The sequence below is a fragment of the Gadus macrocephalus genome, chromosome 18, assembly GCF_031168955.1.
Source record: "Gadus macrocephalus chromosome 18, ASM3116895v1".
Taxonomy (NCBI): Eukaryota; Metazoa; Chordata; class Actinopteri; order Gadiformes; family Gadidae; genus Gadus; species Gadus macrocephalus.
In genome coordinates, this window is record NC_082399.1 from 16,878,621 (window position 1) to 16,905,533 (window position 26,913).

Sequence of the window (26,913 nt, forward strand, 5' to 3'; positions counted from 1 at the left end):
CTATGCGGTTTCGTGTTAGGATTGGTGTAGACGCCTGAAACGCAAATGATGACGTCATTAGCCCCCCACCAGCTGGGGGACGTCAGAGTTGCGTTGAATTTTTTATTAATTATTTTAGCTTTAAATAAAGCCCCTTGATAAATGTAATTACTAACTGTACATTAAAAAGTATTTCTGCTCAATTTAGAAGGTTGAATCTCCTCGTGACTGAATGTTTGTATACAGCGTGCAGGCTGTATGCGTGCAGGGTGATTGATGCGCTCCACTTTTTTCTGTGGAGAACCAGCGCTTTGAATATTTACTACAGCGTTTCTACAGCTCGATGCGGTTTCGCAATGACTCCGTCTTTACGGAGATATTCCTGAACCGCATAAAACGGAACCGGATCGTTTTCGCCCATTTCGGCTGTGGCGGGTGTGGCAACCCGGCCCCGACACGGCGGCCCTGGAAGCCCAGAGGGCAGGTAATACAAGCAGTCTACAACCCTTTTCCCCCAGAGGGCGCCAAGGACCGCATTGGCACGGTCCCACTCAATGCCAACGGGAGACACCTGTGTACCAGGCCAATCAGACCCAGGTGAGGGCTACATAAGAGAAGCTAAGACGTAGGGTGTGTTCGAAACCACCTACTTGCTTCCTACTCTTACTAACTATGACGTCAAATTGAGTAAGCAGAACGTAGTAAGCGAGTTTTAGGTAAGCGAGTAGTATCCGAATGTCTTCTACTTCCGGAAAGATTTTGTGTAAGCATCGCTAGCTTACTAGATGTACTCAACTGCCCCAGAATGCACTGCGTCTATTCAAAAGAACAATGGAAGCAATGGCGCTAAACGGGGAGCTGCAGCAGCAGAGCCCACAGCCATACCGATGTAATTGTTTAATAATTGTTTTTAACATATCACCGCAAATCCTTAGGTTGAAGATGTACTGTGACGTTAAATGTGACGTTTATATATTTATTTATAATATTTATTAACGGCTGTTGGCCGCTGTCAAGGGAAACAAAGGACTTTTTGCCTATAATGACGTCTTTGGTATCACTCCTCAAGAGGTCCGGTAACTTTTCAACCCCAGCGTCTTCGGTTGCTAAGCGACGTCAACGTCTTTGGCAAACTATTTCTCTGCTGATCAACGCTACGAATGATGGTATTGGTAACAAATAAATTGTAACAAGCCACACCATGTGAAGTAATTTTTTCATTTTGGCAAGTAGCCGTGTAATAAGCGGGATAATATATAGAACGTCGCCGGTCGAATTTTAGCCCCTTCAGTGGGAAGAAATTACCCTTGCTGCGCGTCGGTGTCCTGTTCGCCCTGTCTGGGTTTATTTTCCCAATAATGACCGGCATTCTATACATTATCCCTTACTTATTACACGGCTCTTCTCAATGCTGTAGACTACATTCGTATTCGGTTGCTAAGCGACGTCAACGACTTTGGCGAATTATTTCTCTGCTGATCAACGCTACGAATGATAACAAATACATTGGAAAAAGACAGACTGTGTGAAGTTATTTTTTCGATTTGGCAAGTAGCCATTACTAATAATACCAATACTCTTTGGCTGGGATGATGAGGCATCAGACAATCAAGTCATTTTAGCCTGAATACATGGGTAAGAAGCACCAGAGCAGGTTGCTAGTACCATGGACAGTATTAGAACGATAAACTGTTGAACTAAATGGATGTGGTAGGCTACACCACGGGATGCATCTGCAGACCACTGCCACATAAATTAAGGTAAGACGCGATATTTATTGCTTAAGATTTGCTGGTGCTGTGGCGAGGTCTTTTGTGTTTTTTGCAAAAGTGGTCGGCTGTTTTAACTTGCAATTGAGAGTCGGTGGAGTCAGTCTCTTGTTGACACAAAGTGACTTCTGGTCATTCCTGAATTCTGGAGTAATTGAGGGGGGGAGTTGATGAGTTTTGGTCAGAATGCCTGATGTAGGCTAGTTTTGATGGAATGCGTGTTGTGAATTGAGAACAGCCAGCTCCTGATGTGATACATCGTTCAGCTGTGCAACAAATATTTTTTTCTTTTTCAATCTTGACGACTTTTGTAGTGCTGTGTGTAGCCACACCTTTGGCCCTTCTGAACTTAAACACGCAGTTAAATTCCTTTCCTAGCTCCTCTTGTTTATGTTGTTAGCTTAGCCATAACATGTCACGTTGTCGGATACATGGAGCAACATTGGATACATGGAGCAGAACATAGTGGGTCATATGTCCGATGCTTTTTGAAAACGTTTTCTTCATAAAACATGCCAGACAGATTTTGTATACATTTTATTCCTTAGTAATTAGCTACATGGTTATGCCGTCTTTCAGAACCTTTCATTACCGGCACTAAAGAGAGAAAAAGGAGTGCATCCTCATTGTACCCAGCACTTCTAAAAATGCACTTCCGAATGCGTCTGTCCCCAGCACATTTCAAACCAAACTGACGCCAATGATCGTCGTAAGTAACTCAATCATTTTTCAACCGTTTACCTTCGTTCAATCCATTTAACAAATCTACACACTTGTATCTTCAATAATATCCAAACGGAATTTCGATATCATTTATACTTTCTTCAGAATCAGTTTTAGTTTCATACCGGCTTCGTTTTCAGTTGGTCTCATTTATTCACGTTGACGCGGACTTGTGGACGTTCAGCACTGCAGTGTTGTAAGATTGGGCGGATTTCCCCGCCGGATTGGGCTACTTTTGGAGGACCTAGAGGTAGTGTTGCCAGATTGGGAGGTTTTTTTTGGTACTTCAACTGTTTAAGACGTAACTAAATCAATTTTCAACTGTTTATCTTTGTTCAAACCATTTAACAAATGTACACACTTGTATCTTCAATAATATCTAAACGGAATTTTGATATCATTTAAAATTTCTTCAGAATCACAGTTTTAGTTTCATACCGGCTTCGTTTTCATTTGGTCTCATTTATTCACGTTGACGCGGACGCGTGGACGTTCAGCAGTGTTGTAAGATTGGGCGGGTTTCCCCGCCGGATTGGGCTACTTTTGGAGGACCTACAGGTAGTGTTGCCAGATTGGGCGGTTTTTCCCGCGTGCACCGGCGCGCTATTCTCTTAAAGACACACACACACACACACACACACACACACACACACACACACACACACACACACACACACACACACACACACACACTTTGACCTCTCATTAATTTTACATTTCTGCATTTTTAGCAAGGCTTTGCGCTTTTCATTCAGCTGTCACTTTATTTGTTTCCAACCATTTACATTTCTTTTAATGGTGTGCATCTTTACATTGTTTGCTCCATTTGGACTTTTGAACTTTTGTTCAAACCCCTTCACCGGTGAAATTCTCCTTTAAGAGCAGCCTTCTAAGGAAAAAGTGATTATGCTGTCATTTCATTTTCCATTCTCTGAATAAAACCAGGTCACAAAAAATGTGATTCATACACAATAATCAAGACAAGCAACAGAGAAACAAAATTGTTATAAGTTTATTTATTAATTGAGGGATGAGGGAGCTCATCTTAAAAAGTACACATCCGTAAAAGCCCATTTATTAATGTATAACCCTAACTCTAAACTTTCGATGTAAACACCCACTGGGGGGTATGTACAGAACATGTTTCTGTTTAAAGTGTGAAGACCACAGGCATCAGTAGACCCCCATGGATATACGAGATCCATCATTAAAGTGTTGAATCACTAAAACTATGAATATGACATTATGAAGACTGTTACAAGACTTCTAGGATCTTTTAACCAATTCTCTCAATATAATCTGTATAACTGCTATAACCCTGTAATAACCATGGTAACATTTAACTCAAACTAAAATGTTAAAGAGCCAGTGAACCCACTTTTTCAGCTGAAATTCGACGCGAGGTACGACCCATGGTATCTTTGTGATACTTCTTCAGTACCAGATATGTAGCAGATATGTAGTTGTGCATTACATAACAAAAACACTCATGAAGAATTCTTGAACTTTATTCCGGCAGAGGGCTTAGATGGAAAGTCTCTGCTCGAGCCAGTAGAACAGATGTCGGCTAAATGTAACGTCGACCAAAACGCATGTGTTGCCCAGTTGCAAGATGACGGTCAACGGTCTGAAGTAACATTTTGCCACATGCAATTGACATCCATTACTATGCCCAGTACAGATGCTTTACAACCTTTTTTGCTGGGTCTGTCGTTCTGTTTATCGAGAAGCAGCAAGAACTAGAGTCCACCAGACGTGTGGAGGAACTGAAAGGATTATCAGACACCCCCCCCCCCAAAAAAAAGTTCTAAATACCTGTGTTTTGAAAGCTATTTTAATTATTTTACACATTTAAAACATCTCTGATCATAATTTTAAAACATTTGAAACATATTTTTGAAACATTTGAAAATTGATTTAGTTATGTTACTTCTACAGTTTAAGTACGACTGATGATTTGAATCATCGACTTTCAGGGGTTTTTTCGGGTTTATTTTTTCTCACGTCGCGCCCCCCCTGAAGTACTCTGGCGCCCCACAGTTTGAAAACCACTGATCTACAGGCCACAAGTCTTGAGCTGGTATCTGCGAGTGATCTGGTCTTTTCAGTCGTTGATACCATCAACGATAGACGCAACGTTGAAACATGGAATGCAATCTGGTTGTGTGCCAGTGACCACCAGTGTGCTTCCATGGGCTTTGAAATGCAGAGGAGCACATGTGAGGAGAAAGGCACAACCTGGTCATCTGCAGGAGGTCGTGGTGAACAGTCAAACAGGATCCAGAGAGCATTTGGAAACTTCAGACGGACCAAAGCGCTGGACATCAATTCAGTGATTGCCCACTTCGCTGCGTTTTATTTTCATGAATTGTGCTTGCATCGTTGTCAAACGCAACATTTAGTATCGTGCATTTTAATTATGCAGCATATTAGCCCGGGGATCATTCTATCTCGTTTTTCTCTGGTAGTATAATTTGTTATTGTTTGGCGCTGCTACTGAGGAGTGATATAGTGAGCAAGGTTGAATATGAACTCAGGGCTCCCTTAAAAAATAGGCTAAAGGTCTCAATGGGATACATAAAGGTTAAATAAAAATGTAATGCGCCATGCAATGTAACGTTCTAATGAGTAGCTTAACCCTCACTCAGGCAAAAGAATAAACCGGTGCTCAGACGGAGCTCCACATTTCCACACAGCGTATTGTTATACTACAGGTGTCTGAGAAGGCCTCTCTCGTCCACCACAGCCAGGCAGAGCTCCACAAACACCTCGCTGCCATCGCCCCTTCATCGGGACGTCCATGAGTTTACTTTCAGGCTCCTCATCATGAAAAGAACCTGACGCTGGTTCATACCTGCGCTCGATTCGGAGTGGAGGAGCACTCAATTCAGAGTGGAGGAGCGCTCGAATCAGAGTGGAGGAGCGCTCGATTCAGAGTGGAGGAGCGCTCGATTCAGAGTGGAGGAGCGCTCGATTCAGAGTGGAGGAGCGCTCGATTCAGAGTGGAGGAGCGCTCGATTCAGAGTGGAGGAGCGCTCGATTCAGAATGGAACGCTCAGTGTTTTGGGGAGGCAAAAACATAGGATTATACGTTTTAGTAACCGTGACAGAAACCGATCATATAAGAAATAATACTGTGTTAAATCAACAAAATAAAAAACTGTTCACTGGCTCTTTAATCTACAATACATAGAAAAAGACGAAAACAAAAAACTTTGATGTACCGAGTTCATATTCATGGAAAGCACCGGCCAAACAAACAACCCTAACTTGTACCATTCACAATCTCAGTAGAATGTAATACCAAAACTGGTTCTGGGATCAGATCTCCACTCTACTGGTCCGTCTCGTAGCCCAGGATGGGCCCCAGCCACCGCTCCACCTCGGCCACGCCCATACTCTTCCTCTCAGCATAATGCTCCACCTGGGGAGAGTATAAAGGGTTCCAGAGGTCACCTGAGGGAAGAGTTCCTGGCTGCAACTTTTAGAGGCTTCTACTGGAAGAAAACAATTAAGAAAAAACATGACAAAACATGGCTATTCAGGTCCCTCACCTCCAACACATACACATTGGGGATGTATTTATTCATTAATTGCCTTGTAAGACCGTCCTGATCTTGAAACTAGTATATTTACTTTAAACAAAGTGTCAATCAGGGGAGTTGTAATAGTTCACGAGTCGTCATTGGCTGGTCAGCATTTGATTGACCCAAGTGGGTGTGGCCTAAGGGGGTGCCTTGAATGTGCGTTCTTGGTGAAGGAGAGGGCTTGGGAGGAAGTGATATCGTTCTCAGGTACGTGGGTTTAGTGGAGAGAGGACGGTGAGGGACTTCTGTCTGATATCGGCTTTCATTGGATGATTTGGAGACTTTATTATTCATTATTAAGCCATTACTATTCTGACTCCGGGTCTGTTAACTGGTGAAGCTCATAGGAGGTACGAGAATGGGGATTGTGTCAGCAGCCTAGGGGTGGCCTCACGTTAACAAAACTCCAGCCAATCGTATTTATTAATTGTTGGAAATTTGGAAATTAACATTCCGACAAAAATTCCTCCACGGAGAAAAGCCTTCAGGGAAGATTTATTAATGTTATTTATTTGGTAGCTTTCGATCGGCACCGACATTGTTTTTGAAATGATGCAGACTGCCGGGCTGCGTTATATAACTGAACCCCCCCCCCCCCCCCCCTATCACCGATGGGTCGGGTCATTTTTTTTGGCCTCTGAGAAGTTAGTTTCAAAAGGCTTGCGGCCAGACAGACCTTCAGTGAGGAACTGAAATGTGAACAAAGCCTACATGCATCTCTTTTGACTCACCTGTTCCCTGGTGACTTTCCCAACGGCAAAGTACTGGGACTGAGGGTTCCAGAAGTAGAGGCCGGAGACGGAGGCCGCTGGCGTCATGGCCAGAGACTCAGTCAGGTCAATTCCTGAATGAACGCATGTTAAAGTACACTGAACATATGGAAACATCCATGAACACAGAGCATTCCATCATATGGATGGGTTTGTATATTCAACGTCAAATCAATTCCATAAGCACAGAATCATTAGTAAGTTTGTACAAATGTTGCCATGTCCCAACAAAATTCAAAAGAAGTGTACTTCCATTCCATTTTACCTACTTAAAAAATTAACCTTACTTTTATTCACTTTAAGCCCCTGGGTACAGTGGTGCTTCTCCGGTTTCAAGGATGATTTGCACATATTTGTAGCCATAACTATTTGCTTTGATAACCAGACATATTCTTCTTGGAGAATGAAGATAGGATTTGTGTCATTTTGGTTTGTATAATGTTGTGGTAGATTAAGTTATTTCTTTATTTTACCTGATTTATGTCTGGTTCCCAACAGACCAGAGAAAAAATAACCCTAAACATTTAAACACTAGTAGGCCTTCCAAGTGAAGGTGAATTTCCTGTTTTCAATAGATGGGGTTGAATCAGATGAAGAAAAGTAAGAAATCCCTTGTCCAGCCCCATCTTCAACTTGTGGGAATCAATTGTGTTTGTTCATCTTACAAACAAAATGGTTAGATTATAGATTTAATAAAAATACCATGCAAACATTTTCTGGGACAACTTTTGTTATTAGGGTTGATATTGAATGGGCTTAGAATTTTTTACCGAAAATAAATGGGAATCTAGTTTTGATCGCTAAATTATGCATTTGTCTAAAATCATTAATAGTTCGCCTGTAGTTATCAATATGATGTCATACATTTTGCTCTGTTTTGATCTTGGGCATTCCTAGTGGATGCTTATTATTGTAAAATGTGAGGGAACTCCACCTGTCCGGGTGAACGGATCCCTTTTTATTTGAGATTTTACATCCAAGCAGGCTGATAGGATTGTGACAAAATTGTGGCCTCTGTGTAAGAAGATTAGTTTGTTTAACGTTGATGCGGTCTAGGTTCAGAAGTGGCATTATTCCTGTGTAAAGGGGCCCCACGTCTCTGATTGGTGGCTCACCAGTCTGTTCCTGGATGTTTGCCAGGCTCCACATGGTCTTCTTCTCAGAGTGGTCGGGCTGGCTGGGGTAGCCGGCGGCGGGCCTGATTCCCTGGTAGCGGACCCGGTGGAGGTCCGCCGTGCTGAGCAGCTCCTCCTCTGGGCTGTAGCGCCACATGTCTTTGCGGACGCGGGCATGGAGCTCCTCTGCAAACGCCTAAGGGAGCGTGTTGGAGGAGCTCAGATCAGAGCAGGCCTAAATACTAGATCTATCGACAAGTGGTTCCTACCGGGTTTCAGTGTGCAAAATACTTTTGAGGGTAAAAATAATTAGCGAAATGTGATTTTCATAAAAGGTTTTGGTGGAGTCCATTTCTCTCCTGGCTACATAGGCAAGCAGTTGTAATTGGATGGTACAGTCCCGATTGGATGAAGACCAAAGCGATCTTAAAATCCCCAACAAAGGAGCGTCTGACAAAGAACTTCTAAGATCCTTCAGAATCAGGGCCTTGCTAACCAGGAGAAGGAGACTTCTGGGCTAATTATCCTGTAATGTGTCACTTCCATTTTATTCTGTTTTTATATATTCATACACTATATTTTGTGAAGGAAGTATGGGATGGGATAGGGGAAGAATAAACTGATAAAACTGATAAAAAACTGATAAAAAGAATAAACTGACATCTCAGACTATCAGTCAGGCTGTACGTCTGACTTTACCTCAGCCAGCCGATCAGCCAGTGCTTTGACCATTATGCTGCTGTAGTCATCTCCTTGTTCCACAAACTGCTTGCTCAGCTCCTCAGCTCCGAACACGCCCACAGCGAAGAGCCCAATGTAGTCGGCCAACCTGCTTTCTCTGGGAGCCACGAAGTCCGAGATGCAGAGGTAGGGCTCTGAGCTAGCGCTGTCTTTCTCTGCCTGCGAGCGACAAGGAGACGTGCCAAGACAAACGGATGAGTGGTTGGAATCCGGTCATGCACCACAGATTGGAAAGAATTAATAAATCCAGTAGAATACACGTTTTAAAGGTGACATAGTATACCACCAGGCGTGAGTGTGATTAGCCATTACAAGCCGTTACTTGTGATGTCACAAATCAACCTCTTCTGACATCACTTTCTTTGGGGATAAAGTGTAGGTGGTAGAGAGCTATAAATACTTGGGTGTGCACATGAACAATAAACTGGACTGGAAGCAACAAACAGAGGCAGTCTACAAGAAGGGTCAGAGCAGACTCTACTTCTTGCGGAAGCTTAGGTCTTTTAATGTGTGTAGCAAATTGTTATGTATGTTTTATCAGTCTGCTGTGGCAAGTGCCATTTTCTTTGCAGCCATCAGTTGGGGCAGCGGCATCGGGGCTTGTGACTCTAAAAGGCTGATGAAAAGGGCTGGCTATGTGCTGGGGACTGCTGTAGTGTCCCTGGAGGTGGTGATGGAGAGAAGGATGGTACAGAAATTGTTGAGTATTATGGACGATAACACGCATCCCTTGCACAATCTTGTGAGTAAACAAAATAGTATTTTTAGTGGGAGGCTACGACAGCTAAGCTGCAGAAAGGACAGATTTAAGAATACTTTTTTACCTACTGCAATTGCACTTTATAATAACTCCCCTTTTTACAAAAGAATATTCATTTAAACTTCAGCTTGCGCTGCTTATATATAATTATACATGCTTATATATATATATGTATTTTATTTTTTTTGCACCTGTTTATTCCACACCTGTTTATTTGCACACCTGTATATTTGCACACATTTTGTACCGTTATCTCTGAGTAACAGCTATTTCTACTTCTACTTATGCACATGGACCATCCATTCCACTTTTTCTATCCTAAGCTAGGTATTGTGGGTGCATGGTTTTGTTTAGGTGGGATATGTATGTATGCATGTGTTGTGTTGTGTTGTGTTGTGTATGTATGCTGGCTGCTGGAACACCTATATTTCTCTGCCGAGATGAATAAAGTATATCTTATCATATCACAAGTGGGCGTGTCCAACTAGATATGTGCTGGATAGATCAGTCTACCAGCCTGGACTGTAGCAAATGTTGCTCATCTATCTGTCATACATCTAGGTGGACACGCCCAATAGTGATGTCGGAAGAGGCCGATTTTCAAAACGGCTTGTAACTGCTAATCACTCTCAAACCTGATGGTATAATATGTCACCTTAAAATATGTTATTTTAAGCCGTGCAGGCGTACCTGCTGTCGTAATCCGTGGAACTTTGCGATGGGCTCTGTGTTGCATTGTGGCGTGGCGTCTTCTGAGTAGACATGGATGTCATCCCCGACGCTTTGAGCTGGCCAGAAGCCCACCAGACCCTTACCACAGAGTCCTCGGCTGTCAATCAGACGGTTGAGGAGCCCCTGGGCTTCGTCAAACACCCGCCTGGCCTCTGCGCCTGCAGGTCAGTGGTCACCACGTCTGTTTTACTGGAGCCCATACGGACATTCTTCATGTAGGACTCCATCCATGGCACAATGAAGTAAACGCCAATATGTGTGGCATCATAAGGGTTCAATGAGTACTACGTTCCCTCCAGCTAGCTGCTGGACAGGAGCAGCCAGACAGATGCTCTGAGGTAAAGGATTGGTGTGAAGGAAGACAGCATGCTTGACTGATCGTTAAATGTTTATGATTATCAAATAGCCATTTGATTTCAAGTTTATCTTCTTTTTGTGTTGTGCATGTAAATAAATGGACTTTGACCATTTTCCTCAAAACCCTTGTTTTACATTTTTCTAGTCAGCCACACTACAAAGTTTGCTACGAGCAGAGGGTTGCCTACCATCAGGAGAGGCTCATACCTACGGTCTTGTCCTTGAATATTTTGGGGTACCCTCTGTTGGGGTACTTGCCCCTGAGCTGCCAGACGTCGAAGAAGGGTTTCCAGTCGATGAAGTCAATGAGGTTGCGCAGGTTGTAGGAGTCAAACACACGGGTTCCCAAAAACTGAGGCCGCACTGAAAGATATTTACTATCTGTGAGAATAGCATGCCAAATTCTACTAATAGACTCAATGCTTCATTGTTCAACAAATCTACTTTAACATGGACGTGATGCACTGTTGGAACGAGACACTGGTTTATTAAAGCCCTCAACCTATTCCTCCTCACCTGCTTGTGGTTGTGCGGACCAGTCGATGTGGAGGCCCTGGTCTCTGGCCTGGGACAGGGAGAGGTAGCGCCGCTCCTGAGAGAGGACCATGATCATTCATCATTTTTCATCCTCACAGCAAATTCATACTAGTTACCTTGGAACACATCGACCACATACACACCCACCCAATCAGACTCCTTCCTTCAACCTGTCCGCCTATTTCTGAAGTGATGGCATAAGTCACTGTTGTTAAACTGATATTACTTATCGTTTAATATGGGCAGATTACACACTTACAGACCCCCGCAATAAGCAACCAGATTGGTTGATACAAACATGAAGCAAAAGAAGGAGAACCCAAATCTGAGCTGGTTTGCTGTCGGTGTCATGAGCCGGCCCACCACACCGCTTCCGCCTCCTTCTGTCCATGCAGTTCTAGGCTAACAGTCAGTGATGGGCCGTGCCATGATGACAATCTAGCAGCCTCACTGGCCGAGTCTGATGGACTCTGGCGACGTACTATCAACGGGGAGAAAGAGGGATTTTTTTCTAACCAATTCTGTCACAGCAACAGTAGTTATCAGTGTTCTAGACATAGGATCTGTCATTGTCCAATCAGATTACGGTAGTCAGATTCAAGTCGTGTTTCAAATGGTCCCGCCTCTCTGGGGCAAATTCAATCGCATGTAAAATCGCCCCAGGGGTTTCTCATTGACTCTCATGTAAAATATATTTTTTTAGAAAAACAGAGCGGACAATGCAATCTCTATGGTTTCCGGGAGGGCTCGCCCCAGTGCGCTTGCGTCTTACGTAACTGAGAAAAAAGAGGGAGGGGGCATCTTCGATCAAGTCACGTAGGTACTTTCAAGATTGCTACTGTACAGTGAAATTCCGTTGTGTCTTTGAAAGAAGTTGCATTTAGTCGGCGATCAAATTCAGCCAAATTGGGATTAAATCAAACAATTTAATAAATGAACAGGCTTCTACAAAGGGGGGGATGTCATACACCAGAGGTTTAACAAAAAGCTTTCTCGCAGGCTGTAATTCAATATTTGACTTAATATGCTGCACCTGTCTTTATGTTGTTGCCGGACATATTTTCTCCCGTTTAGCTATTTTACATTTTACATCATACAACATTAGGCAAGGTAAGGCAGGGCAACTTGATACAACAAATTGATACTGTTTTTCCTAATGCACCAATTGAATGGGTCACCTTAATCATTATCATAAAAATGGCCCCACCTGAGATTTTTTCAGGAGCCGCCACTGTTTTGATCAACAAAAACTGCTTATGGAAGCCATAGACTCCATTTTTTATTTGTCAGAAGGTCTCATAATGACGAATGCTGGCACAGTCGGTATGCATACAATTAAAACGGTATAAGCTTGCTGGCCTTGCGGTTAAAACCAGAAACGTTTCTCACCTTCAACGAATCATAGTGCTCATGTCTGAGCTCCTCGTACTCCTCTGTAAGCTCCTCAAAGAACTCCTCCCGTGCCGCGTCTTCAAGGAGCTGGGAGCACTGGGGCAGAGGAGTTAGACGTTAAGTCTCACCGGAACGATTCTACAACACAGTACACAGTCCACGCACACTCCTAGCAATCAAAGGACACGCACAATGCCCATTTGACACCATTTGAATAATGCAGCCTCAATATTTAATACATACACACAGAAAACCTCACATGGAACAATGGATTACGGAGAAAGAATGAATGCATTGAATCTTTAAAATACCTGGAGCCGTCTAAGTTCACACATAATACACTTACCACTACAACACTTCTAGAGGCATCCAAGACGTGGACCACCGGAGACTTGTAGCGCGGTGCGATCTTCACCGCTGTGTGAATTCTTAGGAACACAAAGCATCCACATCACGGTATAAATCGATTACGTTGATTTCATTGTTCTTTTCTACGAGGCATTCTGCCATACATAATACAACACACCCGCTCTACTTAACTCATCAACACAGAGGGCCGGGAAGGGCCTAGCGTAAGGGTGTTGAGAGATTGATCGACAATATATTCTTCTTCACATAATTAAATTTTTTACTGCTCTGAAATTGTTTATTGAGCTCTAAAATAGTTTAGAGCTCTGAAACGCTTAATTCAAGTAGCAATGTGTTAGATTAAGCCCTTTCCAGGTAGTAGGCGGGAGGCTTTTGTGTTCTGTCCACTTTAACTGGCGGTGCAACTGTGTGACTCAAACTGCCTCAAAGAGAGGGGGTGTCAATAGTTGGACTACTGTAAAAAAAAAATTGCTGTAGAATATATATGTTATAAGATGTGCATTGACTACAGATATAATGAGTCAATTTGAAGCAATGAGCTAGCTGGAACGTTAGACATTGCTACTGTATATAGTTTAATATTATTAAAAGTATTGAGGAGTTATTTTATCACAGGTATTGGCATTTGGGTAACACTCATTCCTTTTCACTGTTGTTTACTAGACTTGTTGTTTATTGCATGTTGTTTACATGCAGGGTCCGATTGTGTTCTCCATAAAATCAAACCGCATCAGTTCATCTGGACCCCCTCTCACAGGTGGTCCAGGATGGCTTGGTTTGGTCAGTACCCCACTTCTGCATTCACAAGCACCAACCGTAAGGGTCCTGTTCCTGTTCCTCCACATGAATAATACGAAACACCCATTGACGGACGAAACATCTCCGGGACCGTTTCATCAGGTCCCGGAGGTGTTTCGTCCGTCAATGGGTGTTTCGTCCATCAAAAGGTCGAAACGACCTCCGGGACCGGACGAAAGGGTTCCCATCCGTATTTACCGTAGGGTGTGAATGGGCCTTTTACACCTTGTTCACGCCTCGTGCCCACTACCTCCGTCCGTTGACTGATCCCCATTGACTTTGAATGGGGACGGACGCGCAATGCATTGTGGATCCGTCAGCTGAAGGCTCCGTCAAAAAGTTGAACATTTTTCAACTTTTTAAGCAGCGACGGATCCGTCATCCAATCAGATCACGTATGCAAATTTAAGCACTGTGACACTACTCGGCCTCTGACGACCCTGGAAACCTCCCCCATCCGTCAGCCATGCCTTCCCAGTCCTTTGACTGACGGTGCAGTGGGCATGACACCTCGTACCCACTACCTCCGTCCGTTGACTGATCCCCATTGACTTTGAATGGGGACGGACGCGCAATGCATTGAGGATCCGTCCGCTGAAGGCTCCGTCAAAAAGTTGAACAATTTTCAACTTTTCATCCGTCATCCAATCAGATAACGTATGCACTGTGACACTACTCGGGCTCTGACAACCCTGGAAACCTCCCCCATCCGTCAGCCACGCCTTCCCAGTCCTTTGACTGACGGTGCAGTGGGCATGAGGCGTGAGGCGTCACACTACCTCCGTCCGTCGACGGATTTCATTGACTTTGCATGGGGCGCTCGCGAAATGCATTGTGGGTCCGTCCGTTCTGTCGGCTCCGTGGCCTGACGCCTTGTTCACACTACATGCGTCCGTCGACGGATCTCATTGACTTTGCATGGGGCGTCTCTCGAAATGCATTGTGGGTCCGTCTGTTCTGTCGGCCTCGTGGCCTGAGTGAAAAAGTTGAGAAAATGTTAAACTTTTCAGGCAGCGACAGATCCATCGGCCAATCAGACTGCGTTATGCAAATATACACAAGGACACTGTCCAATGAAATCGCCTTTGTAATACAACCCGGAAAAACGCATACGTCAAAAAGCCCCCATCCGTCGACGGACGCATTGTAGTGTGAACAAGGCATGAGAGCCCTTGGCCATGTACGTTCATATAATTGACACAGGTCCGTTCGTGTAGCAAAATCCATATGCTTAATCGGATCTAGCTGTCCCATGTAAACGCATCCATCTACGAGTCAATTGCGTACCTTGTACTTGACTGTGGGGAGGACCTACTAATCAGTGTAGTATTATACTATTTGGGATATTTAAATTCAACAATGTGATGTTACCAAACATGCATAGATAGATAGATAGATAGATAAATACTTTAATGGGTGATGCAAGGGTTCTATTGCCTCAACCTGCGAGTGTAAGAAGCTTTTTTGCTTTCAATAATAATTATTCAATGCACTTATAAAGAGAGCTGGCTCCTGGACCCAAAAGCTGGCTCCTAGACCACAGAGCTGGCTCCCAGAAACCAGAGCTGCCTCCCAGACCCCAGCGATGAGCACTGTGTGATCTTTAGAGACCACAGTTTATCGTCTCGTCTGTAAGACCAACGTCAATATGATCAGCTTCAATCCCCCCAGTGGAGAATCTGAGTGTCTGCGGTGCCTCTCCACTAAATGACTGAATCAGCCACGTGCTACTGATCCATCGGGAAGAGGATCTCATTGTAAGCGTACGGAGAACACTTTATTCGTAGTTCCACTGACTTAGCAGTTCACGTTTGCACAGACACAACCAGACTCATTCATTCACTAAACTGAGTCACTCACACACACACTGCCATTCTCGTGCACACACATACGCTACTCTCGTAACAGAAGCGTAGTGTGTACTGAATGCATGTTGATGATGATACACTTCTTATAGGGGATAACTACATCGGCACTAGACCGGCTTCCTCCATCTTCTTCGCTACCTTTTTAAATAAATCAAAGTTTCTCGTTTTCCGACGGCGACAACAACACGACAATCGTCTCCTTATACTTCTGGATCACGGCCCCAGAAAAAATATCAAGCAAGCGCAGAACGCATAATCCGATTCCAATCTGATTGACCGCATCCATGCACACTTAATTAGACTAACAATCGAATAATCTAGGGGTCTTAATTCGACTATGAGTAACTCGATTCAATTTGACTTTAGTCTGAATAAGGTGTATAGGTGCAATAATTCAACTTTCTTGAGTGTCATGTAAACGCACTGAGTTTGTTGTTGCTAGTGACATAAAGAGGTTAACCGGTGGCTCTATTACACTAGTTGAAATGGGCACAGTGCCACCTATCGTACCGGGGTACGAAATGCTTCGACCAATGAATCAATTTTCTCACCGCCATGTATACTCGGACAATTGCAGTTGTCCGATTGAGGAGCATAGTCGAACTATGGCTTTAATCGGATTAAACTTTGCATTTAAACGTACTGAATGATGACCTAATAAACAGTTCAGCTAAATATAAAGGTGGTCATCCGGTAGATATTAGGGCACCATTGATGTTGTCAGGTCATGTCTCACTTTGAGGTGGTGGCTCCTCCGATGAGCAGCGGTATCTTCAGCCCCAGCCTCTCCATCTCCTTGGCCACATGGATCATCTCGTCCAGAGACGGGGTGATGAGCCCCGAGAGACCAACGAAATCTAAAAGACAATCCAGAACTTATTAAACTATTGCTTGGAAAAAGAACAGCCTTGGATAACCTACAAGAACATCATGGACGAACACAGCCTCATCATCCGTTTAAAAGGCATTGGTATACATTGTCTACCTAGAGATAGCTCCCTTCAGCTCTCCGGTGTAAAGGGGTATATATAAAAGGCTAATCCGCATCCAAAAGGAACTCAACACTGAAATCCGTGGTGGAGTCTTAAGTGTAAGGATAAGTGGGCATCCATCAACCAGATCGAGTTACTCATCCCCTGGTCTGAACCATGTGGATTAGCCGAGTTCCCTCCACAGTCCTTCAGCCGATGTTTTGTTCCGTTTGTTTGATGTTTCTATGTGTATGGCGATGTTGGGCAAGGCTGAACGGATCCAGCTGAGAAGATGTTAGGTTACAGATGGTTAAGTTTAGGTATACGGTTAGAGATGGTTAAGTTAGGTATTGGGTTAGGGATGGTTCGTTTAGGTAGTAGGTTAGAGATGGTTAGTTTAGGTAGTAGATTAGAGATGGTTAGTTTAGGTATTGGGTTAGGGATGGTTAGTTTAGGTATTAGGTTAGAGATGGTTAGTTTAGGTAGTAGGTTAGAGATGGTTCGTTTAGGTATTAGGTTAGAGATGGTTAAGTGTATTATTAGATTAGAATTGACTTGGCTCAGGTGGAGCATATCCAAGTATGTGAGCGCTGTTTAGTCCTCCCCTCCTTGGAAGATGGGGAACACACACCCACCACCAACCCCACAGTGGTCCCTGTTACGGGGAGACGCGTCCTACCTGCTTTACGCTCAATGGCCTCTCTGAGAATCTTATCGCAGGAAACCATCACGCCCAGATCGATCACTCTGAGGAACGTAAGAAAGAAGAAAAAGAATATTGTTATTGTGCTAATTTTTCCCTTAAACACACAAACACACACACCTTAATAGTTCGAATTTTAAAAGCAATCACATTTAACATTGAAATATTATACTTCTGAAAACAAAGTATCTGAATCAAATATTGGTTGGATTTCACGTCTATAAATTCCAATACGACATTTCGAGAACCAAATTTAAAATATTTTGTTTTCAATGTTCACAAATTCAGACGCCCGAATTCAAGTTGCAGATATTCTAAATAAAAGATTCGGTACTCGTGTGGTAAAGGTGGATAAGAAATGTCGGTGATTCCACTTGAAGTATCCTAACTACCCTGAATGGGCTAAACAATGGAGACTTGGGTCAAACAAACAAGAGGCCAGCCTGGAGGAGTGCAGGCGGTCATGTGATCAAATGGTTTTCCAACCTCACCACTAGTTGTTAGATCCACACAAAGATAGCATTGGTCATAACATGTATTGTGTTTCAATTGTTGTATTTGCATTTGGTATCGGCCTGCACATCTCTGAAAGCTTTTACATCAGAGTCGGCTACATCTCAGTGCTAGGCTACTCTATGCTACTGCCAATAAATAGCACCAGATACTTTTGTCTTAGCCCTAGCAATTAAAAGTTATTATCCCCAATTGTATCAAATGTCTAATTTTAAGTTATTACCACAGCCAACAGCATTTCATGGCTAAGGTTTGGTGTTCGGGATCATTTACCAATAAAGCTACAAACACTGAATATTTGTATACAAAGATATAAGCCAAACCAAACTAATTTAATATAAAACAACATAGGAGGGTCCCGCTTTACATTATGATTACCACTATAACAAACAAGTAGTTGGCGGGAAACCGCCTTAATCTCATGATGGATGGACCACGTTCAGATAGGCCAGCCGGCGGTTTGATTCACTTTGACACACACATTATCTGATCCAAATTTTGACCACTTTAATTATGAGTATGGAATATCGTATTTTGAATATCTACGAAAGATTAAAAGAAAATTGAAATTGGGTTTTGAAAATGGTACAACTTGAAATACCCTAATGGAATTTAAAGAGGAACATTACACACACACACACACACACACACACACACACACACACACACACACACACACACACACACACACACACACACACACACACACACACACACACACACACACACACACACACACAAACACACACACACACACACACACACACACACACACACACAAACACAAACAGTACCTGAAGTTGTTGCATCCCAGCACCACCCCTACAATGTTCTTGCCGATGTCGTGGACATCACCCTTCACGGTTGCGATGACGATAGTGCCCTGGTATGGATCCTGAAGATATCGGGACGGACGTCCAACAAAATGAATGGAATGAGACGACAAAACTATGATAACGATAATCCTGAGTATAATTTAGTAGAGCTTATTAAGGCTGACCCCTCATAAGCAGTGTTTCCACCAAAGGAACTCACCCAGGATCTAGGGGAAAGTGTTACTAACTACTATATTACTGATACCAAAGTGCGTTTCCACCGCAAGAACCCTAATCATCACCCTGTATAATTGGCTGATTCATTAATTCCCTCACTCTCAACCTCAAGCCGGTGTCTGGTGAACGTTCTGGCGCAGATTGGCTGCCGTGCATCACCCCATTGGGTGCTACACACTGGTGGGGGTTAATGAGGTCCCCCCCTTCACTGTAAAGCGCTTTGGGGACTTGAAAAGCGCTATATCAAATCAATGATTATTATTATTATTAAGAACCCGAGTCTAAATTAAGATCCGGGGACATTATTATAACATAATATTGGGCTAGTACTTAAAGCATTTTATTACAGCCATTTCAACATCTGCAGCTGCCAACAGTTTTTTTTACACTTGGACAAGTAACATATCCCACAGTCCTCTAATTCCATGCAGTGGGTCGTGTAAAGTGACTAGCATGCTTCCAAGTGGCATCGACCAAGACCTGGGCCGCGGGCCACAGGATTACAGAGATACACGTGAGCCCCTGGAACTCACCGTCTCCTCCATTGTCCCTGAAGACGCCATCTTCTCTTGGCGTTCCTTCTCCATCAAGGGGATGAGGTAGCTCACAGCCTTCTTCATCACACGAGCTGACTTAATCACCTACAGAAATGAAAAACAACATGGAGGAAAATAATAAAAATAATAATAATAAAAAGTTGCTGATAAGATGCCAACCGTAAAATCCGTGATAAACAATCAACCAAATATGAAACGATGTACTGCAGTTCTAGAACCAATCAGAAAGATGAATCAGCTATCTATCTGAGGAATGTGCAAAAACCTTTAAACCAGCGAGACATCAGCACACACAGCCTAGAAATCACGCTTTGTAAAAACAAGGAACTCTGAAATTGAATGTCAAATAACATTTAAACGGATAGCTTTAACATGACTTAGTGGTTTGATCAAAGATAATAGTTGATATATTATTTTGCAATATATATTGCTAATAGTTATTTTAGTAGGACAGCTCATTTGTGAATCAACACTTAAACTGCTGTCGCCTGAACCTCCAACCCCTCCAGGGTCTTTGGTATGGTTTGAATGAAGATCACTGCTATGACCCAAGCATCATCAGAACAATGTGAACAACCTGGGCTTATCTAGAAGATTCCTCTGCAACTCACCTCATAAAACCTGTAGCTGTATCTATGAAACATAGATTTCAAGTTCTGAAAAGGCTCTGGTAGCAAGGAACTAGATAGGGAAGTTAACGTGCAGAGAACGTGTGAATATTCGGGTACTTCTACACACACTTCATTCGGGTTTTGCTTACAATCATTCCTTTTAAGGCACTACTCCTGAAAATGCTTGTTTAAATCATAGAGTGTTACTGCACCAAACAGGAAAAAAAATTACACTTTTCACTCAGTATATTTCAATACAGTATATATTACCTGCCTGTAATATGGAAATGCTCTGAAGGGTAATAATCCTCACTTTACAGAAGCAAATACAAACGTACCACTACAGGTAAAACACATACACACATAAACCTGTCAAGTCCGCAGTCTTCCCCATGACTGTGAATCCTCCTGAACTAGACTGAGAGACTATTAAAGAGGACTCAGGAAACCTTTGCCGGTATTTTGAGGTAATTAGCTGGTTTGAGTGTGACACCTTGAGTCTACAATATTGCACTTTTCACAATATAAACATTTTCTGAGATACTGAATTTTGGGTTTTCATCAAGATTAATACAAATAAAGACTTGAAATATTTCACTTTTGGTGGAAGGAATCTATGCAATATATGAGTATGACTGTATACATTTAATTATTGAAATTCGTTAACTTGACAATATTTTACCTGTGGGAGGAACATCTTCCCACTGCCGAACAGGTCCCCCACGACCTTCATGCCATCCATCAACGGCCCCTCAATGACGTGAAGCGGACGTGTGTACCGGAGCACTTGGGCCAAGCACTTCTCTGTGTCCTCCACCACATACTTCTCTATGCCCTACATGCACAGAGGAACACACAACAGAGGCATGGTAAAGATACAGAGGAACACACAACAGAGGCATGGGGAAGATACAGAGGAACACACAACAGAGAGACGTGGTGAAGAGACAGAGGAACACACAACAGAGAGACGTGGTGAAGATACAGAGGAACACACAACAGAGGCATGGGGAAGATACAGAGGAACACACAACAGAGGCATGGGGAAGATACAGAGGAACACACAACAGAGAGACGTGGTGAAGAGACAGAGGAACACACAACAGAGAGATGTGGTGAAGAGACAGAGGAACACGCAACAGAGAGACGTGGTGAAGAGACACAGGAACACACAACAGAGAGACGTGCTGAAGGATGGGGGAAAACCATCAAGTGAGTTTCACCATCCTGCTTCGTGTCCTGACAATACATCCTGCTACATGTATCCGCAGGTCAGGACACAAAGTCAAGGTAAACTAAAGCCCAAATAGCACTCCTACGTTGCGTGAGTATGCAAAGCCCCCCGCCACTACTCTGTCAGTCGATGACCTACGCAAGGGGGTCCACAGATGTTCAGCAGAACATCTCAAGGAATTTGAAAGATCTTTATCACATGGATATATTGGAGCAGACTCAGCCTTTCTGGATTACTCGTGTTTGGAAACACAATACTGCCCCCTGGTGTCCATGTGATTGAGACGGGAAATGGAAACGCAGACCCAAAGATCTGCCTCATTTCCTCGCCTCGAGTCCTGAAGCCCAACTTGTTGAACGTGGGGCCAGGAGAAACAGATAATAACTACATAAGCAGATGAATGAGGTTGATAGGATTGAGTTGTGGCCTTCATACCTTAACCAGCGCGTACCCCAGCCTCTCCTCCACCGTCCTGTCTCTCCACTCATCAGTCGCAATGACTTTCTTCTCTCCCGCTGTATAGTTCTACAGCAGAATGTCAAAGCAGAAAAACAACTTGTAAGAGTAGCAACATACAGAGATGTGCTTTATTAGTGCCTGCCTCTGTGTGTGTGTGTGTGTGTGTGTGTGTGTGTGTGTGTGTGTGTGTGTGTGTGTGTGTGTATACCTGTGCGTATGCCAGTAGTTTATCGGTGGCGTCTGCGTCTTTGTTCCAGATGAGGCTCTCGCAGAGCAACAGCAGCTCCTTGTCGATGTCGTCGTACACAGGCAGGTTCCCGGCGTTGACGATGCCCATGTCCATCCCGTCCTGACGGGGAGGATAGCATGTCATGGACTGGAGACCCAGGGCTGGGCGGCAGCCTCATGTATAACCTCAGGAATACGCTCTAAATATGCAGTACTTTCAATGTCAACATTCTTGGGTGTTACTTTCGCAGTTGATATTTGCATATAATGGGCATTGTTACTGAATAAATTCAGCGCTCCACCAATCATAATGCTGTTGCATCAATTATATTAATAAAAACTTTGAAAAGTAAGGAAGAGGATTAGGGCCACTTGTATTTTTTCTGAAAAAATCTAGAAATATAAAGTCAGAATACTGACTTTAACATAATAACTCAGTCTTTAAACTCAAAATAAAAATCACTTGTTGCCCTGACTTTTTCAGTAGAAAAGCATATAAAAACGTTACAGAGGTTTGGATGTCCGGGTATCTTTCCGCTAGGGAACTCTGTCAAACCAATCACACACCTTGATGGCGTGGTACAAGAAGACTCCATGCATGGCCTCCCTGATAGCCTCCATACCCCGGAACGAGAAGGAAAGATTAGACAGACCCCCGCTCACCCTGGCTCCTGGCAAGGTCTCCTACACACACACACACACACACACACACACACACACACACACACACACACACACACACACACACACACACACACACACACACACACACACACACACACACACACACACACCAAAAACAATGAGATGGTAAATATCTCATTTTTATATATTAGACGCCATTCAGCTTCCTGTTAGCCTGTGCGGACCTTAATGGCTCTGGTGGCCCTGATGAAGTCGATGGCAAAGGTGTTGTGTTCTTCCATTCCTGTGCCGATGGTGAGGATGTTGGGATCGAAGATGATGTCACTGGGGTCGAACCCAACCTTGTGGACCAGAAGGTTGTATGCTCGAGTGCAGATCTGGATCTTACGCTCCGTGTCTGTGGCCTGGAAGGGAGAGGAACATTTAGAATCGTCCCATTATCACATCCTAATGCACCATCTCCTCCTATTGGAAAATGTATGTGTGTGCGCTGGGACCACTTTATCCAGGACGGCTACTCCGGTCAGAGAGTAGACGCATACACAGGGAACAGTTTTAGTTGTTCTGTCGTTGCGGGTTATGCAATCGAGGCGCAACGAACTCTGACGTAGACCCGTGCACCTCGTAAAACTCTAGGACCCTATGGTGCTACCTGGGCTGTCCCAAGTGCCTGAATAGAAATAACAATATGCATTATATATCTATATGCGATACGATATAACAACCTAAAAGGGAATTTACAACACCTCCGTATTGTCTTCAGTAGAGTCTAGAGATTTTGAAACCAAACCAAAAAGAACCAGTCCCTCTCAGATCCCTCCCGTTCCTGCCTATCATAAGTGATGCACCGGCCAGGTGTATGCCCCGATCCAATCAGGGTAGATGGCCTGATGAATCAGTAACGAAAGGGGAGCAGTCTAACAACTCATATTGAGGCAGGCGGGGTCAAATTATAACCCATTCTCAGGGACAGCTGACAAAGGCCGCTCTACTACAGAGTTCTACTACAACAGCATTAGGTTGCTTTCACACCTATAGAAGGGAACCCATTTACTAACATGGTTAGCTGTGTGCACGCAGCCAGGAGGCAATAAACTGCATTTCTCCCATAAACTTAACTACTGCGGTCACATAGCGACTACAGCGGTGTTATCAATGTATCAACGGCATTGCACTGCCTGATTTAGTCTGAAGATGTAGTGATTAACTGATATTTCTAGAGGTGAATGAGTTTTGTGTCATTGATCATAGACATTAATGACATGTTACTAATGTTAGTTCTAATATCACCGACTATGATTTGACTGCATAAATAAAAGACAGAATTGTCCCTCTTGTCCCTCTCTAAGAAAGGTTAGGAGGCTTGCTTCAGTTAACTGAGTTACTAAAAACTTTATGATTCATGAACTTGGCTTTCGTGGTTCAGTTCATTATTAAACCTGTATGTCACTTTTTAACAAGATCAACGTTGATCAAAGCCTATTTTAAACATTCTAATTATTTTAAACAAACTTTTTACTGATTTTTATAATCGTTAAATCTTTAAATTAACGATGATTATAATAATGGGAGGGGATAGCATTTTGCAGGTCACTTCACATCCATTGGAAGCATCCTTCTACAGCAATTAGAGAAAGATAGGATATGAAAGCCAACACACGTCTGGTAGGAGCCTGGGGTGTCCACTGAAGATTACTTGCATATAAATCATAATGGCGACTCAAATTGCCCTTTTAATGGCCAGGTCTATCCCTGGCTTTTGGGATGAGCGCAGTTAACCGCTCAACGAAGCCTTGCCATCTCCGATGTTCAGCTGTCCAGCCAAACTCTCTGCCACTTCGCTGCACGGGCTAATCTGCTGTGGCGTGGCCCAGAAACCTGTCTGTGGTTCAGTGGACTGGGCCCCATTCAGAAACCTGTCTGTGGTTCAGTGGACTGGGCCCCATTCAGAAACCTGTCTGTGGTTCCGTGGACTGGGCCCCATTCAGAAACCTGTCTGTGGTTCAGTGGACTTGGCCCCATTCATAAACCTGTCTGTGGTTCAGTGGACTGGGCCCCATTCAGAAACGTGTCTGTGGTTCAGTGGACTGGGTCCCATTCAGCAACCTGTCTGTGGTTCAATGGACTGGGTCCCATTCAGAAACCTGTCTGTGGTTCAGTGGACTGGGTCCCATTCAGAAACCTGTCTGTGGTTCAGTGGACTGGGTCCCATTCAGAAACCTGTCTGTGGTTCAGTCGACTGGGTCCCATTCAGAAACCTGTCTGTGGTTCAGTCGACTGGGTCCCATTCAGAAACCTGTCTGTGATTCAGTGGAGTGGGTGCTATTCAGAAATTTGTCTTTGGTGTTCATTGTTCCACATTCCTGCTGTGCGTTCCCTTTGTGTCCGTCTACCGCCTCCTGGGTAAAGAAGGATTTTGTACAGCCCTGTAGGACCGGTAAAACCTAACCAGGCCATCGCTCCCTGTTCCAGCAGTGGGGGACATCTCTGAGCGAGTAATCACAGATAGTGTGGGTCCGCTTCCATGTACCAAGGCAGGTAATAAGTTCCTTCAAACAATCACTTGTTCTCCCAAACAGTTTCGAGACGCCATTCCACTAGGTAAGATAACAGAAATTATGATTGTATGAGCTTTGCTCAAGATTCTTTTTCTCAAAATCTTGAGGCTAGAGCTTTTTCTGAGGTGCTGAAGCAGCTTGAGGTTATGATTTTCTCGTGCATATCCCCCAGCCTCCCGAGGAGCTCTGTAGCGCTTCCACCATACATTAAAGTCCACGTTGAGTGCAAACAGTTTGGAGTCTGAGAAGCATTGGGATGTAGGGCTGCACAATATATCGAATTTTTATCGCAATGACGATATTGGCGTCCCACGATGACACGTAGTGTTCTCGCGATATTTTCGCGATACTTTTTTTAAATAATGCATCCGCAAAAAAAAGAAAACGAAAAAAGAAACGAGCCCCGCCCATGCAGTATACGCTCTACCTCCGCTGAAAAGCGAACCAAGCGCTCCCTGTACACCTGTCTGCGACTGCGTGAGTCCGGCGCGAAGCGTGAAAAGGGGGAGGGGGGGGGGGGCGTGGCCTGGCGGCAAATTTGCCGCTGAGCACAGTGTGTGGCTCCTACCACTAGGGGGTGGTAGAAATTCGAAAGATTTTTTTTTCAATGAATAATCGTGGTAAATAATCGTGATATCAATATTGATCAAAATAATCGTGATAATCATTTTTACAATAATCGTGCAGCCCTAGATGAGGGGGTGTATGTTATGCTTTCTGCTCTACGTGAGCAAGTACAGGAGTTTAGTCCTGTGACATGGTTTTCATGCGCACAGTATGTGGTCCACCGAAGCCACTCAAGGAGAAGTTGCTCAGAAAGTTTGAGTTCCGTTTTAGGCTGCGCGAGAGTTGAGTTGAGAGTTCTCAGAAGAGACTGAAGGGCTGGTTTGACAGGCATGCCAAAGTAAAATGTTTTTCAAAAAGGCCACGTGATCTTGGCGGAGATAGCACATGGTGTTGACAGCTGGTGTGTCGACTCGTTTGTAGTGGATAGTTCAGGAGCTCCGATGAATCCTACGGCCCACTGCAGGTTGGTTCAGGGTCTCTCCCTCTCATGCTTCGTTTGAAATGAGGTTTGTTATTTAATAAACCTTGCTTTCATCCCAAGAGTTCAAATTTATTGCGACCGTATTTACGAGCCTTTAAAGGGGCCATTTCATTCATACGTTGTTAGGTGAACCAACATTGTCAAAGATTAATTTTTACACGTTAAACGTGGAAGGGGTGCGTCAACGAATCCGGAATCTGTAGCAGGCCAATGAGTGTAAGAAGGATAGGGAATGGCCACTTATAGTGGCTAATGTGTGGAGGGGGAGGGTCCTAGAGATTAAATATCGAGCGAGTGTAAACATCTCTGTGAGAAGGAGAAAGATTTCACAACCTGCTACGTGTGTTTGAACAATTCGCTAACTATTGACTCGTTCTTCCGACCTGCGGCTAGTGTGCCAGTGCCAGAGTCCTGCACGGGTCTTATTTTGCAAACCCGCATCCGCCCCTACCCGCAATACATAAAACCGCATCCGACCCTACCCGCAATACATAAAACCGCATCCGACCCGTGCTCCGACAGTAGCGCGAATTACATTCCGCATCCGACCGTCTATGAATTGATATGGACGCCCGACCCACACCCAAAGAAAAAGTAGACCGATGGAACGCCGGGGAATTACACTATGTGGCGTTTCGCCTGCTGCTTTAGGTTGCTGTGCAAAAAAAGCACATCATCCACTGTTTTAGTTGATTCCTCCGCTCCTGAATAACATATTCAGCACCGGAGAAGCTCGCTCGCAATCGCAAAACCTGTGTGTGTCCCGCGCACACCGGAGGCATTGGTCGCACCTGCAGCATTCACAATGGAGAGGTGAGCAGGCAGAGAGGAGGCGCA

The 26,913-nt window shown here is 43.9% G+C and overlaps 1 protein-coding gene across 2 annotated transcripts in view; it reads right to left on the minus strand.

Moving 5' to 3' along the window:
• Positions 1-3,457: 3,457 nt before the first annotated feature.
• The window catches only part of mtr (5-methyltetrahydrofolate-homocysteine methyltransferase), a 40,158-nt gene continuing 16,702 nt past the window's right edge, over positions 3,458-26,913 (minus strand). For both annotated transcript variants that reach the window (XM_060037070.1, XM_060037071.1), the window contains 18 exons: positions 22,695-22,874; positions 22,393-22,509; positions 21,806-21,946; positions 21,574-21,663; positions 20,587-20,739; positions 19,270-19,377; positions 18,479-18,579; positions 17,148-17,215; positions 16,234-16,354; positions 12,809-12,890; positions 12,460-12,558; positions 11,050-11,125; positions 10,741-10,896; positions 10,135-10,334; positions 8,643-8,843; positions 7,944-8,139; positions 6,790-6,902; positions 3,458-5,895 (listed from right to left, as the gene is read on the minus strand). In XM_060037070.1, the coding sequence (XP_059893053.1) occupies positions 5,806-5,895; positions 6,790-6,902; positions 7,944-8,139; positions 8,643-8,843; positions 10,135-10,334; positions 10,741-10,896; positions 11,050-11,125; positions 12,460-12,558; positions 12,809-12,890; positions 16,234-16,354; positions 17,148-17,215; positions 18,479-18,579; positions 19,270-19,377; positions 20,587-20,739; positions 21,574-21,663; positions 21,806-21,946; positions 22,393-22,509; positions 22,695-22,874 (2,292 nt within the window). In that variant the 3' untranslated portion in view covers positions 3,458-5,805. The remainder of the gene's footprint in view (positions 5,896-6,789; positions 6,903-7,943; positions 8,140-8,642; positions 8,844-10,134; positions 10,335-10,740; positions 10,897-11,049; positions 11,126-12,459; positions 12,559-12,808; positions 12,891-16,233; positions 16,355-17,147; positions 17,216-18,478; positions 18,580-19,269; positions 19,378-20,586; positions 20,740-21,573; positions 21,664-21,805; positions 21,947-22,392; positions 22,510-22,694; positions 22,875-26,913) is intronic.